The sequence below is a fragment of the Aquarana catesbeiana genome, linkage group LG02 (assembly GCF_042186555.1).
Source record: "Aquarana catesbeiana isolate 2022-GZ linkage group LG02, ASM4218655v1, whole genome shotgun sequence".
NCBI classification, from domain to species: domain Eukaryota; kingdom Metazoa; phylum Chordata; class Amphibia; order Anura; family Ranidae; genus Aquarana; species Aquarana catesbeiana.
In genome coordinates, this window is record NC_133325.1 from 15,353,940 (window position 1) to 15,373,729 (window position 19,790).

Here is a 19,790-nt window from a genome sequence, read left to right on the forward strand (position 1 = left end):
ATCATTATACAAAATATAATTGGCTATTTATTGGATACAACATTGTTGATTGTTGTTCCATTGAATCTGGAGATCAGGAAGGACTTTTCTTCTATGTTGGACCGCCTCTTTATATGTTTTGTTTTGTCTTTCTTAAAGTCACCTGTGGTTTTAGAGTTTCATCAGTGCGTTTTTTTATTTTTATTGTTGTATCTTTATTACCTTACAAACTATGTCACTGTGTATTTTAGGGATATCCTTCTACTTGAACCTTCACCAGTCCATGGATAACCGGTCTGCCATTTCTGAACTTGTTCTGCTTGGATTCCCAGGAATTGGGGAGAAGTTTTACACCCCGGTCTCCATAGCTCTGTTCCTGGTTTATCTCACATCGCTGTTCTCGAATGGCGTAGTGATAGCACTTATCACTTGCAACCGACATCTGTACCAACCAATGTATGTGGTCATCTTGAACCTTGCCATCTCTGACTTGCTGTTTGATACCATCACTCTGCCGAAGATTGTGGCCAAGTACTGGTTTAATGATGGGTCAATCTCATATGCTGGATGCATCTTCCAAGTATTTTCTGCCCATTTCCTTGGGAGCTTTGACTCCTACATCCTTTTACTGATGGCCATTGACCGTTATGTTGCCATATGCAAACCCCTGAGGTACCAATCAATAATCAACAATCGACGCACCATCCTCGCTTGTTGCTTCTTCTGGATCTTTGCAAGTATTATTGGCATAACAATAGCTGTTTTGGACTCTGGTGAAGAACTATGTGAACAGGAAATCAGAAGCTGCTTTTGCACCAATTCAGCGGTCTTGTCCTTGGCCTGCAATGACGTGTCCTCCCTGAAGCGTACGATTTTTATCATTGCTATGTTAGTCCTTCTCTTGCCTCTGTTCATCATCCTTTTCTCTTATGGAGTCATAATCCGGGTCATCATCACACAGACCCAGTCTGTGAATCGAAGGAGAGCCTATTACACATGTGCCACCCAGTTGAGTGTTATTTGTCTATATTTTATCCCACGGATATTTGTGTATACTGCCAACCAAATCAAGTTAATCCTCAATGAAGATGTGAATGTCCTTATTCTCTGCTTTTACACATTTGTACCCCATATGGCTAACCCCATCATTTACTGTTTGAGGACTAAGGAGATTAGAAGGACCTTTAAGAACCTTATCCACAGGTGGATACTGATGAAAAATCCAAGAATGCCAGCAGTGAATGTAATTACAATCTCAGAACACCTTTAGGGGTGACCCGAAACTGTGCTATGGAGGGAATCTGGTGGACTGGATGACTTAGAGGTGTTTAACGTCTTATAGAGCTACTATGCTGTGGAAATCTCCTTCTCGAACCCTTGCCTTTGTGTATGTTGCCATCAACCATGTCAAGTTAATCCTCAATGAAGACATGAATATCCTTATTCTCTGCTTTTACATGTTCATACCACACATGGCTAACCCCATCATTTTCTGCATGAGGAGTAAGTAGATTAGAAGGACCTTTAGGAACCTCATAAACAGGTGCATACTGATGAAGGATCCAAGAATATGAGCAGTAAATGGAATTACAAGTTCCGGTTAACTTTAGGGAGTCACCCAAAACTGTGCTATAGCGGGAATTTGGTGGACTGGATCACTTAGTCTATCTTATAGGGCCACTAATATGGAGATCACCTCCTCAAGGTCTTGCCTTTGTCCAACCCATCAAGAACTCTTAATATTCCTACTGAATGAGATTGATTACCAAACCAGTTTGATAGAAAGTGTGAAACACCTTCATCATGGTCATGGCATTTGGCAGACACTGAAAGTCCAGACATCTCACTCTTGCTAAAGTTTGACTCAACCCACCTAAAACCACCAAAAAACTATTTTTTTTTTTTTTAATTCAGGAATAACCTTTCACACTTCATTTATTTATTTATAATGTCATGTTTGTGGGTGTTGTGGAGCATATTGAACGCACCTAGTGTAAGGAAGCCTTGATGGAAGCGTGGTTCATCAAAGTGGGTGTTAACAATAATGTATAAAGCTTGAAATAGCTCAGGTATGATTGGTTTCTAAGCCATGAGGTGAAGGGGTTGGGCCTGAACTCCAATAAAGGCTATGCTGAAGTAACCACCACTGACCTGAAGACCTTCAGCCCTCAGTAGAGTTGCCTTTCACCCACCCATGTTATGAAGATTGTAACGGATCCCCGTCGCACTCCACTTAAGTGTTTCCGTCAGTTCCCCCGCTTCCTCCAATCTGGACCTTCAGATATCAGATATTACAGCCCATATATTGTAACTAAGAACCAGACGAGACTAGCTCAGTTACACAGCTTGAACATGGAACTGTTTATTAGAACAAGAATACAGTCTTATATACAAAATTCAGAAGGAGGTTCCCCTCCTCCCTACCAATACAACTGTTACCAGAAACAAAAATTACCGTGAGCTAATTAACTAGTCATTTACCCAGCCTAGGTGACTCAGATGTATGACCTTTCAGGACAGACTTGCCGTCTTTTAGCTCAGAAGACACAATACACATTATCATAAATATAAACACAGGACACCTTCACACAATAGCAGGAGCTTCCGGGAAGCAGACGGACCGCCTCCTACATTGCACAGAGGCCAATGTGATCAGCTCTTTCAATTAACTTGTCGAATTCAGGATTAAACAAACCAGGAATAGTCTTTGGGAGATATTGCGGATAAATATTACTGTTACATTTTACGTAATTCAAGCCACATTTTCTCAGTCACCCTGTGCCCCTAATGGAAACAGGGTTACTTAGACATAGGGGGTACATGGGGAGCTCAAGCAAGGGTTTCCCAATCTCTCCAAGGGATTCTGGGTTCTATGGGCCCTCCCGTCACAAAGATGGTCAATGCAGTGGTTTGACCCGGCCCCCAGTTAAAATTCCTTTAATGGGTGATGCCCTCAAGTGGGTTTTTGGGCCAGTTTAAGGCCTGTGTAGAACTCAAGGTAAGGACAGGTTTTTAGACTGTCAGGTTACTGTTCATGTGTACTATAACTGGGACTGATACTGGTTATGTTATTTTGGAAATTCAATAAAATTGAAACTGTTGCTCTTCTCCAAAACTTGACCTGTCTTCATGTCATCTTTGGGCAAAGTTACATGTCATGTATGCTTTTGGCTTTAGGCCTATGCTTCTCTTCAGTGTCATTTCCTTCATCAAACATGGCTCCTCTCTCTGAATATATACAGATGTAGTCATAGCGCCACCACGTGTTATATACCTGGCACGTCACGTCTCCCTTGCTGATAATGACCAACTGTTTTTGGCTTTCAGGGACAGTCCCACATTTTGCAGCTCAGGATACTTTCAAGTCACAAAGTTTACGTATAACTAAAACTTTTTTTCTTTCATACATAGTTACATAGTAGGTGAGGTGAAAAAAGACAAAAGTCCATCAAGTCCAACCTATGTGTGTGATTACTGTATTTATTGGTGTATAACACGCACTTTTTCACCCTGGAAATCGGGTGCAAATAGCGCGTGCGTGTTATACGCCAATACTTCAATTTTAGCTGCCTCGGAAGGGACAGGGAGGGGGGCGGGACAAGCGCCATCAGATTACATACAGTGAGAATCTCCTGTTTACCTGACAGCCTCTGTAACAGGAAGTCCCATCTCCTGGGCAGCCATCGGACCACTGTTCTGTCTATCATAGGAGATTCTCACTGTATGTAATCTGTCGGCGCTCATCCTGTCCCACCCTCCCTGTCCCCTCTAGGTTGCAGATGGGCATCGATCAGGCTGCACTGATGGCAATGGTGAGGCTGCTGCATTGATGGCAATGATGAGGCTGCTGCATTGATGGCAATGGTGAGGCTGCTGCATTGATGGCAATGGTGAGGCTGCTGCATTGATGGCAATGGTGAGGCTGCTGCATTAATGGCAATAGTGAGGCTGCTGCATTAATGGCACTTGTGAGGCTGCAGATGGGCATTGATCAGGCTGCATTCATGGCAATGGTGAGGCTGCAGATGGGCACTGACCCTTATTTTGCTTCAAAGTTCCTTATTTAAAATTTTAATTTTCTTTCCTGAAACTTCCCTCTTAAAATGTGCGTGTTATATGCCTGTGCGTGTTATACGCCGATAAATACGGTATACGTCAGTATTACATTGTATATCCCTGTATGTTGTGGTCGTTCAGGTGATCATCTAATAGTTTCTTGAAGCTATCAATGCTCCCCGCAAGGGACCACCGCCTGTGGAAGGGAAGTCCACATCTTTGCCACTCTTACAGTAAAGAACCCTCTACATAGTTTAAGGTTAAATCTCTTTTCTTCTAATTTAATAAGTGGCCACGTGTCTTGTTGAACTCCCTTCTGCAAAAAAGTTTTATCCCTACCAGTACGGTATTTGTATATTGAAATCATATCCCCTCTCAAGCGTCTCTTCTCCAGAGAGAATAAGTTCAGTGCTCGCAACCTTTCCTCATAACTAAGATCCCCCAGACCCTTTATTAGCTTTGTTGCCCTTCTTTGTACTCGCTCCATTTCCAGCACATCCTTCCTGAGGACTGGTGCCCAGAACTGGACAGCATACTCCAAGTAAGGCCGAACCAGAGTCTTGTAGAGTGGGAAAATTATCGTTTTATCTCTGGAGTTGATCCCCTTTTTAATGCCAATATTCTGTTTGCTTTGTTAGCAGCAGCTTGGCATTGCATGCCATTGCTGAGCCTATCATCTACTAGGACCCCCAGGTCCTTTTCCATCCTAGATTCCCCCAGAGGTTCTCCCCCCAGTGTATAGATTGAATTCATAATTTTGCTACCCAAATGCATTATTTTACATTTTTCTACATTAAACCTAATTTGCCACGTAGTTGCCCACCCTATTAATTTTGTTCAGATCTTTTTGTAAGGTTTCCACATCCTGCGGAGAAGTTATTGCCCTGCTTAGCTTAGTATCATCTGCAAATACAGAGATTGAACTATTTATCCCATCCTCCAGGTCGTTTATGAACAAAATAAATAGGATTGGTCCCAGCACAGAACCCTGGGGAACCCCACTACCCACCTGTCATGTTTCAATAGAGTAGGGAAAGGTTAAACCCAGTCTATTTTTTGCTGTCAGTGTCCCATTGGGGAGATTTTCCTTTGTTTCTTCTCCTGAAGAAGAGAGAGAAAAACTCTACAAAATTGCACCCCCCTAAGACAGTAGTGACCTGAGCAGTGTCCCAACCAATTGGAAGAGTTCCCCTTCATTTCTGTTCTGGTGACTAATGTAAAAGTTTGAATTTCCCTTCCCTTTCTATCTATTACAATAGTCATAAGGACAAACATAGAGGATGAATCTCCTCTGTGGGATACAGACAGAATTGAAAACCTGACCAAGGGGGTCTATCCCCTCATCACCACATCTAAAATTAAAACCAAAGTTTTGGCCTTACACTTAAAGCCGAACACTGGACTTTCTTCAGTTTTGCACAGGTGTACTGGCTCCTCTCCTGGGCTGCAATGGCTTAATATGATTTCACTGCACACTGTGAGCCTATCCCAATGCGCATTAGAAGCTGCAGCAAGTCAGACAGAGCCCACCTCAGTTCCTGGCTGGAGGATATCCAACATTTAGTCTTTCCTTCTCAGCCTGACTGTCCCTTGCCTGGCCCTTTCATTCATTCATTCATTGGGTTTGAGTTCTTTCAATCATAAAGGCTCAGCATCACATGTGGGCACTACCTAGGGTGCTCTGTGGATGCAAATACAGCCTGCCTCAAGATTGACATCTACCCATCAAGGCGTTCTAATATTTGCATAACCCTCCCAAGAGCCAGTCCACTGCTTGCATCAGGAGGAGGGCTCTTGAGGGGACTACTGAAGCAGGGATGTTTTCTGGAAGCTATGTACACCATGTCAACCCTTCCCACCAATCATGATCTGCTTGCATTGCAAATTGTATTATAACATTCAGAAAAATCTCTGGCAGGTATTATTTGCTGTTTCTGGAACCATTGGAAAGATTTTCCTTCACTTTCTGTGTGGCCATTGAGATAACATGTAACCAACATCCCCTCAGCAGGGGCACAGACAGTAATTATAGCAAGTGGAAAGGTGAGAAGCTTTGGCAGGTTCTTATTGTTGTCTGTGTCCTCGTTGAGAAGATCGCCTTACTTCCTGGTCACGAAAAGCTGTAAAAATGTGGAAAAGTCTAGACTTATGCCAACTTTTGCGTGATCGTGTGTATGCAAGGCAAACTTGAGCGGAATCCCGTCGGAAAAGCCATCATATCTTTTTCCGACGAGAAAACCGATCGTGTGTACGCGGCATAAGAGTTGCTTCTAGCCAAGTCTGTAGATTGCATAAAAAAGTCTGGATATGTTTCAAAATATGCAAAATAGGCTCTTAATATTTATGTAATAAAATATTGTACATTGTCTCTGGAGATCAGGAAGGAATCTTTTTCTCTGTTGGGTCATATTTTATACGTTTTTTTAAATTTGATTGGCATGTCTTTATTACCTTACAAACTCTATCACTGTGTATTTTAGGGATATCCTTCTACTTGAACCTTCACTGGTCCATGGATAATCGGTCTGCCATCTCTGAATTGGTTCTGCTTGGATTCCCAGGAATTGGGGAGAAGTTTCACACCCCGGTCTCCATAGCTCTATTCCTGGTTTATCTCACATCGCTTTTCTCGAATGGCATAGTCATAGCACTGATCACTTGTAACCGACATCTGCGACAACCTATGTATGTGCTCATCATTAACCTCGCCATCTCTGACTTGCTGTTTGATACCATCACTCTGCCGAAGATCGTGGCCAAGTACTGGTTTAATGATGGGTCTATCTCATATGCCGGATGCCTCTTCCAAGTACATTCTGCCCATTTCCTTGGGAGCTTTGACTCCTACATCCTCTTACTGATGGCCATTGATCGTTATGTTGCAATATGCAAGCCCCTGAGGTACCAATCAATAATCAACAATCGACGTACCATCCTCATCTGTTGCTTTTTCTGGCTCTTCACAAGTATTATTGGCATAACAATCGCTGTTCTGGACTCTAGTGAAGAACTATGTGGACAGAATATCAGTAGCTGCTTTTGCACCAATTCAGCGGTCTTGTCCTTGGCCTGCAGTGATGTGACCCCTGTGAAGCATGTAACTTTTTGCCTTGCTATGTTTGTCCTTCTCTTGCCTCTGTTCTTCATTCTTTTCTCCTATGGAGTTATAATCTGGGTCATCATCACACAGACCCAATCTGTGAGTCGGAAGAGAGCCTATTACACATGTGCCACCCAGTTGAGTGTTATTTGTCTATATTTTATCCCACGGATATTTGTGTCTGTAGCCAACCAAGTCAACTTGATCCTCAACGAAGACGTGAACGTCCTTATTCTCTGCCTTTACACATTTGTACCACATATGGCTAACCCCATCATTTACTGTTTGAGGACTAAGGAGATTAGAAGGACCTTTAAGAACCTTATCAAAAGGTGGATCCTGATAAAGATTCCAAGAATTCCAGCAGTGAATGTAAATACAATATCAGATCACCTTTAGGGAGTGACCCAAAACTGTGCTATGGAAGGATTCTGGTGGGCTGGATCACTAAGTGGTGTTTGACATCTTATAAGGCTACAAACATGGAGATCACCGTCTCGAAATCTTGCCTTGAAGGAGGTGGATTAACAGAACAGTCAAAAAGTAAATGTGAAACTCCTTCATCATGGCCATGACTATCAGAAGACACTGAAAGTACAGACATCCCACTCCTGTTACTCAACCTGACTCAACCCAGCAGAATCCTCCAAAAACCAAATTAACATTTTTTTTATTTTTCTTATCTGGAGTAACTTTTTAGAGTTTATTTATTAATTATTACATGTTTTGTTGAATGATGCAGAGCATACAGAGTTGGATGTGTTATTTCCTTCATCGAACATGGCACCACTTTCTATTTGAATGATGAAGTCATAGTGCCACCATGTGTTATATATAGTATCTGGCATGTCACATACAGTATCTCTTTGTCATTGTTATCATTATCTGGCTTTCAGGGATAGTACCAAGTTTAACATTGTTTTTATCACAGGATAACTATACTTTCAAGTAACAAAGTAAATATATGTAGTGCTCAACCCCGAAAGGGCCTGCTAAGTTGTCCCAGGTTCTCTTTCCAAGCTAGTGTAGTGGCATCCAATCACACAATGACAGTCTCAATGATCTGTCTAGGGGTATCTTTTGATGCTTTATTGTAAGGTCCGTACTCACTATGTCCCTGGATATATGGATGCCTCCTTCCAATATCAAACATTTTTCAAATGAACTCTCCAGACCAGATCCTCGGTAAAACCCCTTAATAAGTTTCAGCAAGTTTCAGTAGAAGAAGCTCCCTAGCTCTAGCGTAGCTGGGACCTCGATAGTGCTACAGCTGAGCTGCCCAGAAGGGCAGCAGCCCTTTAGGCTGGGATCTTCTTCTCCCAGACAAGAACGGGGTTTCCTCAGGACCCAGACTAATAATGCACTCCTCAGTCACCTACTGGGCATCCTCCTCCAGCAATTGGCCGAGACCACATAAATATTCAAGTTCTGGATCTGCCTTTTCCAGCCCACTACATTCTAGAATCCTCCAGAAGGCAGGGGGAAGCAGTCGAACCTGCAGCCAGTGAAGCCTAGAAAAGACCAAAGCAATCACAACCTGCTTCGCTGATTATAGGGGGGCCAAAAATAACTCGGTTTGCCTAGTCTATCTAGCGGCCGATCTAGGAGAGTGTTACATGTACAGCCAAAACTTTTTTTTTGTCTTTAAGCTTTGGATAAAGTTAGTAAGGGTTAAACCCCTGTTAGCTAATGTTTTCATGTCTGTGTTCCTTTGAGATCTTCCTTTACTTCCTCTCCTTAAGACAACAGCAGCAGTCAGAAAAACCTCTATAAAATCAGGGTAATTCTCCTCTAATGCCCCGTACACACGATCGGATTTCCCAACAACAAATGTTGGACGGGAGCTTGTTGGCGGAAAGTCTGTCCGTGTGTAGACTGCATCAAACATTTGTTGTCGGACTTTCCGCCAACAAATTTTTGCTGTCGGACTTTCCGATCGTGTGTACACAAGTCCGTCGCACAAAAGTCCACGCATGCTCAGAAGCAGAAGCGGTCGGTCTTGTAAACTAACGTTCGTAATGGAGAATTAACATTCGCGACGCAGCAAATTATGAAATCTGGAAATGCAGCGCACAATTCTCTTCTTCTTTAATGGGATAATAATGAAGCTGCTTTGCTGGTGATACTGATGGAGTTTATTGTAAACAAAGTTTCAAAGGCTTTTTTTCTAGTGATATCAAGAATAATATTATTATGCTTTTCTTATTTTTTTTTTTTGTGGGCAAATTACCACAACACCATTATCCAGTAGTTTTCAAGATCAAAGATACAACTATGTTGGTGTCCCTTGTTAATTTTACATTGTGTTTTATAAAATGTAACTGCCGACTCCCAAACTGTCATTTGAAGTAAAACACACAGCCAAGTATTATTCTTCACAATTTTTTTTATTGTGCATTAAAAAAAAAAATTAAAAAATTAGACCTGCATCCAAAAATATAGAAAATATACCAAATCAAATCATTATTATTCAACCCAAAATATAATGTCAAAGCAATAACTCCAAGGCCAGTCATACATAACACGTTATCTCCTCCGATTCCGCAACATGTCTGGTTGACGAACGGCCGTTCAGAAACGAACTGAAAAGCGATAAATGAAAAACGCAAAAAGAAAAGCGCGAATCAACACTCACCAAACTTCTAACTCGAAATTAGCAGAAGGAGCCCAATAGGTGGCGCTAAAGAGCTGAAAAACCATGTGGTAGGTCTAGTACATCACTACGTTCATAATTGCATGACCGTGTGTATGCAAGACAAGTTGGAGCCAAACACATCGGACAAAGTCACGGTTTTGTTGTTGGAAAGTCCGATCGTGTGTACGGGGCATTAGACGTTTGTCCCTGAAGTCGCTGTCCACATGGAAAATGTTCCCCTCTATTCCTGTTCTGGTGTAAAATTCTGGATTTCCCATCACTTTCTACCTCGGTGACAATGGTCATCAGGACACAGACCCCAATATAAACCTCATAGATATTATAACCCTTCACCACTCCATCCCAAACTGGAACAAAAGTATTTCTAAAGTCAACACTTTTCTTAATTGTCCCGTTCAGAATGCATGACCTTCAGTCTTTAACCATTGGTTATAGGCAGTTACTTTCAGATTATTGAACATTGGTGAAAAAACAAAGCTGCAGGAACAACCCATATATAACCCTTCCCACTCCCAACCAGCCTCAGTTTCTTGACAGTTCTAGCAGTGTTGCCAACAATTTTTTTACTGACAAAAATCATGCCATTGGCTGACGGAACCACATTTTTTTACTGACACTTCAAAAAAGTACGTAAAATGGCAGCAAAACAGTGCAAATATCAATATTTAAGCTACAAACATATAGCTAGGGCGATTAGCAATATGTTTAATTTATAACAAAAGTCAAAAAACATATTTCTCCATTTACATGAAGGTCAGGTTAAGGCTACTTTCACACTGAAGCGTGCGGGCGCTGGCGGTACAGCGGTGCTAAATATAGCGCCGCTTTACCGTTGTTTTAGCAGCGCTAGCGGGGCGGTCTTAACCCCCCGCTAGCGGCCGAAAATGGGTTAAAACCGCCCGCAAAACGCAGCTGCAGCGGCGCTTTGCGGGCGGGTTTGCAGCGCTGTAATACACCGCTCCTACAATGCTCCAAAGATGCGGCTTGCTGGACTTTTTAGACCGCCCTGCAAGAGCACCACTCCAGTGTGAAAGCCCTCGGGATTTCACACTGGAAATAAGGAGGAATGTTGCAGTCTTTGGTATAAAGAGGAACTCTGATATAAGGTGGTCTGTGGTCACCAGAGCCCCCCCTTACATCACAGTCAACAGCATTCCCCTTTACATCACAGTTCCCACTTACATCAGGGTCTGTAGCGTTCTGCAGACTGTGGTGTAAAGGGGAAAGGGGAACTCTGAGGACACTTATTTAAGGGGGGACACTGGGAACTCTGATATGGGGGGGGGACTCTGGTGACCACAGACCACTTTCTACAGAGTGAATACACTACGTTAAGGGGGGGGGTGTTACTGATATAAGGGGGAACCTTTATATCAGTGACCCCCCTTACCTTACTGTATTCACTCCCCCCTTACATCAGTGACCACCCCACCCCCCTTAGATTGGCCTCACAACGCTGTCACTGACCCCCTCAGTCAGACGGTCCTCTCTGGTTCCATCCTATATTCTTCTCTCCACAGTCCATATACCTTGGACTCCTCCCGTGACCCCCCCGTCCTGGTCAGGCCTCCGCTCTTTACTCCTCTCCAAGCTCCTCCTCAGAGACTACAGACATGATACAAGACAAGAGATGGCCAGAGATTGTGGACATGATACAAGAGATGGTTAGAGAATGTGGACATGATACAGGAGATGGTTGGAGATGATACAGACATGATACAGCTGATGGTGAGAGGCTGCAGGCAGGATACAGGAGATGGTTAGAGTCTGCAGACAACGGAGGCAGGTGGACAGAGGAGAAGTGGTTATGGAGCCAGGTGGAGGGGTGGATGGAGAAGAGGGAGGTATGGAGCCAGGTGGAGGGGTGGATGGAGAAGAGGGAGGTATGGAGCCAGTTGGAGGGGTGGATGGTGGAGAGGGAGGTATGGAGCCAGGAGGAGGGGGTGGATGGAGGAGATGGAGGTATGGAGCCAGGTGGAGGGGTGGATGGAGAAGAGGGAGGTATGGAGCCAGGTGGAGGGGTGGATGGAGGAGAGGGAGGTATGGAGCCAGGTGGAGGGGTGGATGGAGAAGAGGGAGGTATGGAGCCAGTTGGAGGGGTGGATGGTGGAGAGGGAGGTATGGAGCCAGGAGGAGGGGGTGGATGGAGGAGATGGAGGTATGGAGCCAGGTGGAGGGGGTGGATGGAGGAGATGGAGGTATGGAGCCAGGTGGAGGGGGTGGATGGAGGAGAGGGAGGTATGGAGCCAGGTGGAGGGGTGGATGGAGGAGAGGGAGGTATGGAGCCAGGTGGAGGGGTGGATGGAGGAGAGGGAGGTATGGAGCCAGGTGGAGGGGGTGGATGGAGGAGAGGGAGGTATGGAGCCAGGTGGAGGGGGTGGATGGAGGAGAGGGAGGTATGGAGCCAGGTGGAGGGGGTGGATGGAGGAGAGGGAGGTATGGAGCCAGGTGGAGGGGTGGATGGAGGAGAGGGTGGTATGGAGCCAGGTGGAGGGGTGGATGGAGGAGAGGGTGGTATGGAGCCAGGTGGAGGGGGTGAATGGAGGATAGAGGGGACAGAGCCAGGTGGACAGAAGAGAGGGAGGGTGGATCCAGGTGGAGGAGAGGATGGTCTATCCTCGGCCTTACTCAACAACAGATGGATCCCAGCTGCAGACCCCTTTGATCTTCCTTCAGGAAAATAACAGATCCCTTCAGACATGTCTTGATGGCACAGAGCACACAGCACAGAAGGCTGGAAGTATTTATGCAGGGTGGTCATCCTGTGCCTGTTAGTCAGCCGTACTGCACACCTCGTCGTTCATACCTTGATTCTTGCACTGGTGGTGGCTGTGTTACAATTGGGAGTTATGTGGAAGAGGTGCCACTGACAGCAGGGTTACCCAATCATGATCATCACTGCGCTCCCTCCTGAGTCCACTCCTGGCTCCCCCCGGTCCCCTGGCCCTTCTATATCTTTTTAAAAAGGTCACTTTAAATTACACTTTAAGTTAGGGGTCTCCAAACTGCAGCCCCATGGCCAGATGCAGCCCTTTGCTTACCTTTATCCGGTCCTTGGCACACTATCCCTCCCACAGATACAAGGCACTATTCCTTCCACTGACACCAACAGTGGGGCATATTTCCTGCCATTGATACCAACAATGGGGCACTATTCCTCCGACTGGGCGTTATTTCTTCCACTGGCATCATTGATAGGGCAATATTCCTTCCACTGACATCAATGCTGGGGCACTATTCCTTTTCCTGATACCAACAATACGGCACTATTCCTCCCAAAAATACCAATGATGAGGCACTAATCCTTCCACTGATGCCAATAATAGGCCATTCTTTACTTCCATTGATGTTGGGGCATTTTCTACTCTGGCCACAGTCCGGCTCCATGAGAGTATGAGCGTGTCACCTAGACGCGTTCCATCATAGGAATGCAAAGGCGTCACATTATTATCCACTGCACACTATCTGCATTTGAGAACCGGGGGACATCATTGGAGGTAATCCACCATAGAGACCCCACCTAGAGGAGACTGTTGGGATCGCACTGTGATAGAGGATTAACCTGGAGGAGATTGCACTAGGATAGGTCCCCCATAGTGACCTGCAAGCACAATTGACTCCTTTAGCCATAAGGCAAGGGTAGTCCAACCTATCTGGTGAGTGCGGACCTGTTACCATTACCCCCAAGAGGTGGAAACAGGGACACCGATGGGACACAGAGCACCATAGCACTTTGTGAGTTATTATTGTATCTGAATTTCCTTGCATATTGCTCATATTCAGTTTAATGTTATGTACTATGAGTGGTATAGCAGAGCTGGATATAACTAAGTAGGTTTCGTAGTTGCTGTCTGATGCTAACCTTACTGCATGGAAGTACACGGGAAGGTCTCAAAACTCCTTTCCCTAGAGGAAAAGCTGGTGGCCAGGGCCTAGGCACATACCTAGTTTTTGTGATGTAGGTTTTTTCTGCCTTCCCCATTACTGGCTGTAGTGATCCAGGAATTCCTATGGTGGGGAAAAAGGCAAGGTTTTTCTTTATGGCCCTTAATAGCCAAAACCCTCTTGGTGGTGCCATGCTACACAGACAGTGCAAGTCTCCTCATAGGATACTCCTAGTCAACAATGATCTAATGGTCTAGGGCTCAATCCTACTCTCCGAGGCCACCGCACGGCTTACTGACTATTCAGCATTTCAGGATGTCTTTCTTTTATACACTGTTGGACAAGGACAATTGTTTTTTAGGATATTTAGCCTTTACAAAATCCCACTATATGTTTATTCCAGACTGGTTACTTGTTATAATAGTCCTGAGGTTGCCTAGGCTCCGGGCTTAGGTGTTGGTGATAACTCCCCTATTTTCAAACCCTTCCTAAGAGAGGAAACCAAGGCATAGTATTTTATCTTAGGCAATCCAAATGATGGGAAAAATTAAAGTAACCTTTTGGTACTATTTACAGGACCCAAGTCAGTTGTTCGGGTGTCACTGTAGGTGGTGGATCACGTTCACCTTTTCCTGGCACACTGTACATCATTTTAAAAGTCGAACTGCCCAGTGGATTTGGGTCATTTCTCAGGTCTTTGACCTCAGCGTGGACAGAAACACACAGTGGCACATAATTGTGAATTAGAAGAATGAAAAATGGTTTTCAATTTTTTTTTACAAATTAAATATGTGAAAAGTGTGGGGGGCATTTGTATGGCGCCCCCCGGAGTCAATACTTTGTAGAACCCCTTTTCTCTGCAATTACAGCTGCAAGTCTTTTTGGGGATGTCTCTACCAGCTTTGCACATCTAGAGAGGGACATTTTTGCCCATTCTTCTTTGTAAAATATCTCAACTTCTGTCAGATTGGATAGAGAGCCTCTGTGATCAGCAATTTTCAAGTCTTGCCACAGATTATCAATTGGATTTAGGTCTGGACTGTGACTGGGCCATTCTAACACATGAATATGCTTTGATCTAAACCATTCCATTGTAGCTCTGGCTGTATGTTTCGGGTCGTTGTCCTTCTGGAAGGTGAACCTACATCCCAGTCTCAAGTCTTTTTTGTAGTCTCTAACAGGTTTTCTTCTAAGATTGTCCTGTATTTGGCTCTATTCATCTTCCCATCAACTCTGACCAGCTTCCCTGTCCCTGCTGAAGAAAAGCATCCCCACAAAATGATGCTGCCACCACCATGTTTCACGGTGGGGATGGTGTGTTCAGGGTGATGTGCAGTGTTAGTTTTCCGCCACACATAGCGTTTTGCTTTCAAGCCAAAAAGCTTAATTTTGTTGTTATCTAGCCAGAGCACCTTCTTCCACATGTTTGCTGTGTCCTCCACATGGCTTCTCGCAAACTGCCAACAGGACTTCTTATGACTTTCTTTCACCAATGTCTTTCTTCTTGTCACTCTTCATAAAGGTCAGATTTGTGGAGAGCACGACTAATAGTTGTCCTGTGGACAGATTCTCCCACCTGAGCTGTGGATCTCTGCAGCTCCTCCAGAGTTACCATGGACCTCTTGGCTCTTCTCTGATGAATGTTCTCCTTGCCCGGCCGGTCAGTTTAGGTGGACGGCCATGTCTTGGTAGGTTTGCAGTTGTGCCATACTCTTTCCATTTTGGGATGATGGATTGAACAGAGCTCCGTGAGATGTTCAAAGCTTGGGATATTTTTTTATAACCTAACCCTGCTTTATACTTCTCCACAACTTTATCCCTGACCTGTCTGGTGTGTTCCTTGGCCTTCATGATGCTGTTTATTCACTAAGGTCATCTAACAAACCTCTGAGGGCTTCACAGAACAGCTGTATTTATACTGAGATTACATTACACACAGGTGGACTCTATTTACTAATCAGGTGACTTCAAAAGACAATTAGTTCCACTAGATTTTAGTTAGGGGTATCAGAATAAAAGGGGCTGAATACAAATTTGCATACACACTTTTCAGATATTTAATTTTGAAAACCATTTATCATTTTCCTTCCACTTCACAATTAAATGCCACTTTGTGTTGGTCTATCACATAAAATCCCAATAAAATACATTTACATTTTGGTGGTAACATGACGAAATTTGAAAAATGTCAAGGGGTATGAATACTTTTTCAAGGCACTGTATTTTGAATGCTAGTGCAAATAATAATGAATGCTGCAGTCTCATACATGCATTGGCTGACAGCTGATAACGTGGTCAAGGGCTGCTGTGATTGGCCCTTTACCTCGATCTGTGATCGCCGAAGGAGTCGGCAATCACAGAACACGCCACCCACGGGCAGCGAGACCACGGGAGGAGGTTCATGGACACCCTCCTGGCAAACTAAGCCCACGTTTTAGCCGTCTTTCAGCTATAGCTGGTAGTTAATTGAAGTTGAAGTCTACATACTACATACTCACTCATTTATTCACCACAAATTGTTTTCTGTATTGCATATTGATAGTTTTTATGTAATGCTTTGTTTATTTTCAGAGTTATAAGTTGTTTATGTACTATTTGTCGTATGCAGCCAGCGGCCACTTTATTAGGTACACCTGAACAGCCGCTAGGATCGTTCTTATTGTGCTCAGAATCGCCTGCTTTAAAAAAAGTGATATTTGGATGATGCCTGTTATCTGCACCCATCATTCAGATATCTCCACTGAAAGCCAAGGACGTCATATGATGGCCTGCGGCATGGAAGTGTTTTTTTTTTTTTTTTTTTTGCCACTTCAGCGAAGTATTTTCAGGGACTATGTTTTCAACTTTTCAGTTCAAGCCTATCCCAATAAGCATTCACATCACTGTGGCTATTTTTCCTTCTTTGATTCAAAAATTCAAAAGAAAAATTCTAAAAAAGACATCTCCTATAGAAAAAAAAAAAAAGAAACATAGTTCCTTCCCCTGTGACCCACCTACGCCTACACTCCCCCTACCCCCCCACCATTGCTCCCGTGTATCCCTACCCATTCCCTACTCCAACTCCTACACCCGTATCTCCAATGTAAGTTCAAAGCCAATATGCTATTCCTAGTTTAGCAGGTTACTACCTAGGTAGTTTTTTTTTTTTTTTTTTTAACATTAAATTCCCCACAGTTCTGCCGCTTGAAGTGAGTACCTAAAATTCACCCAATCCTTCCATATCTCCTCGAAGGTTTTCATCTCTACTCCTTCACTATACTTCAAGTATTCAAGACTATAAATCTCGTTTATCTTGCCTAGCCACTCCCGTACCGTAGGTCTCCTTTTATCTTGCCAATATCTGGGGATGAGGCTTTTTGCAGCGTTTAAGAGGTGGGGAAATAACGACTTCAGATATGCCTTCGTGGGAACTTTCCTCCCGTGGTGTAAAAACACCCAGGGGTCTAGGGGGATGTCTGTCTTTAAGATCTTGTTGATAATTTGCCTAATCTCCCCCCAAAATTCCATGATTACCGGGCACTGCCACCATATGTGCGCCATAGTCCCTATTCCTCCACAACCTCTCCAACATAACTGTGACCTTCCCTCCGTAATTCTATGCGCTCTATCTGGAGTTATATACATCCTTGTGAGGATCTTGTAGTTCATTTCTGAAAGCTTGTAATTTACTGAAGTAGCGTTCACCCTTTTCATAATCCTCCCCACCTCCTGTCTGTCAATCTTAATACCCAGCTCTTCCTCCCACTTCTCCACAAATCTCAGGTCTCCTACTCCCTCTAACTCATTGAGCGCTCTATAGGTCTTGGATATACCTCCCTTCCCTTTTTTCTCAACACAAAGTTTCTCCAGAGGAAGTAGTTTCTCTATCGGTCTGATTGGTTGCGGGAGTGAATCTACAAAGTGTTTCAGTTGGCAGTATCGCCAGGGATCTATTGTCAACCATTCATTTTTAGCTTTTATTTCCTCCACTGTACACATCTTCCCCTGTTTCATGACATCTTTTAATTGCAAATCCTCCTTCATGATCCACCTCCCAAACACCTCTTCTTTCCCTGGTGCAAAATAATCTGTATTTTTTAAAGGAATTAATGGTGAATTGAACTCCCAGTGCTCTTTTTTGTGTACATTATCCCAAATATTAAGTATATGCTTTGTTATATACATTGTTTCTGTGCCCAATTTCCTATACTGTGGTGGGATCCAAACCATCTTACTCAGATCAGCTTCACTCAGACTTTTTTCCATTTTCACCCATAATTTTTCTTCATTATTTTTTACCCAGTCTAACAAACGTGATAAAGCAATCGCAAAATAATACTTTCTAATGTCTGGTGCCCCCCACCCCCCCTTCTTCTTATCCTTTATTAATTGTGCAAATTTTAATCTAGGTTTTCTCCCTCTCCATATAAATCTTAAGAAGACAGTGCGTAGCTTATTGAAATAAATCTGAGGGATTGGGATTGGTAACATTTGCATTTTGTAGATGATTTTTGGCAAAATTGACATCTTGAATAGGATGATTCTCCCTCCCCATGATAGTTGGGTGTGTGAGATTCTGTTAAGGTCAGTTTTGACTTCGTTAAGGAGTGGTATGAAGTTTACGTGGAATAGAGACTCCTTGGTGGTGGTTATTTTAATACCTAGGTAGTTGAGCTCTTTTGCCCCCCATTTGAATGGAAATGACGATTGATACGCCGTATCGCTCGTGCTACCCTTTATTATCTCCAGCGTTTCTGATTTGGCCTGGTTCACTCGGAAATTGGACAGTCTGCCGTACTCTTTAAGAGTCGCTACCAAGTTCGGGAGTGAGATCATCGGGTGCGTGATATAGAACAGTACGTCGTCCGCAAAGGCGGCAAGTTTATACTCCTCTTCACCCAGCTTTACCCCCCTAATATCCGGGTTGATTCTTATCTTTGCCAGGAGGGGTTCTAAAGCAATCACAAACAACAATGGGGAGAGGGGGCACCCCTGTCTCGTACCATTGTACATTCTGAATGGTTTCGATAGGGTTCCATTTATTTTCACTCGCGCTGAAGGGTGTGAATATAAAGCTTTTATCCAGCCAATCAGTCTATCTCCTAGGCCAATCTCCTCCAGGGTGTCCCATATGAAGCCCCAGTCAACCCTGTCAAAGGCTTTCTCAGCGTCAATTGACAGGAGAAGACCTGGGGCCCCACTGTCTTGGACACCCTGGACTGCCAGTAGCGTCTTGATGGCATTATCCCTCCCCTCCCTGCCTGGCACAAAGCCCACCTGGTCTGGGTGGATGACTCCATTGATTATTCTTTTCAGCCTGTCAGCTAGGATTTTAGCGAATAGCTTCGTATCGACGTTCAAGAGTGAAATGGGCCTGTAGCTCGAGCAAAGCGTGTTATCTTTTCCTTCTTTCCAGATTACAGTAATGCTGGCCTCCAGTGCTTCTTTCCTCATCTCCCATTTCTCCCCTATTCCGTTCATATACGAACACAACCTGGGAGTCAAGAGTTCCTGAAATTTTTTGTAGTATAGAGCGGTCAGGCCATCAGGCCCGGGGCTTTTACCATTTGGGATTTCCTGAATGGCTTTCTTGATCTCTAACTCCGAAATGGGGGCCTCTAGTATGCATTTGTCGCTTTCTGTTATCCTGGGTAGCATTGCTTCCTTTAAAAACTTTTTAGTTCTTACACTTTTGCTACTTTTATTCTCTTGTGTGTTTTTAGTATTGATGGCATAAAGCCCTCCATAGAATTCTTGGAAGGTATCTGCTATATCCCCTGTTCTAAATCTGATTTCCCCAGACTTTGTCCTTATTTTCTCTACATAGTTGTTATTTTTCTTTTTTTTTAGGGCCCTTGCTAATAACTTCCCCGGTTTGTTCCCGTTGATATATCTGTCTTTTTTCACTAGATTGAATGTCTTGCGTGTTTCCTGCTCCATTAAATCCCTCAACTCTTCTCTTCTCCTCAATAATCTGGCCAGTATCTCCCCGTCTCCCGATATCTTGTGTTGTTGCTCTAACCCCTGGATATTCTTTAATAAGGTATTCTTCTCCTTGGCCCTGCTCCTTTTTTTTTCGGATCCCACCATCATAAATATGCCCCTGATGTAGGCTTTATGCACCTCCCAAGTTGT

General features: G+C 43.8%; 1 protein-coding gene across 2 annotated transcripts in view; it reads left to right on the forward strand.

Annotated features, from left to right (window-relative positions):
- The window catches only part of LOC141126660 (olfactory receptor 2AP1-like), a 77,682-nt gene extending 69,803 nt beyond the window's left edge, over nucleotides 1-7,879 (forward strand). The window contains exon 3 of one of the 2 annotated variants that reach the window (XM_073612606.1): nucleotides 6,516-7,879. In XM_073612606.1, coding sequence (XP_073468707.1) covers nucleotides 6,548-7,534 — 987 coding nt within the window. In that variant the 5' untranslated portion in view covers nucleotides 6,516-6,547 and the 3' untranslated portion in view covers nucleotides 7,535-7,879. Of the gene's footprint in view, nucleotides 1-230; nucleotides 3,026-6,515 lie in introns of those variants that run through there. The other variant, XM_073612605.1, reaches the window with a different exon arrangement.
- The last annotated feature ends 11,911 nt before the right edge of the window (nucleotides 7,880-19,790 follow it).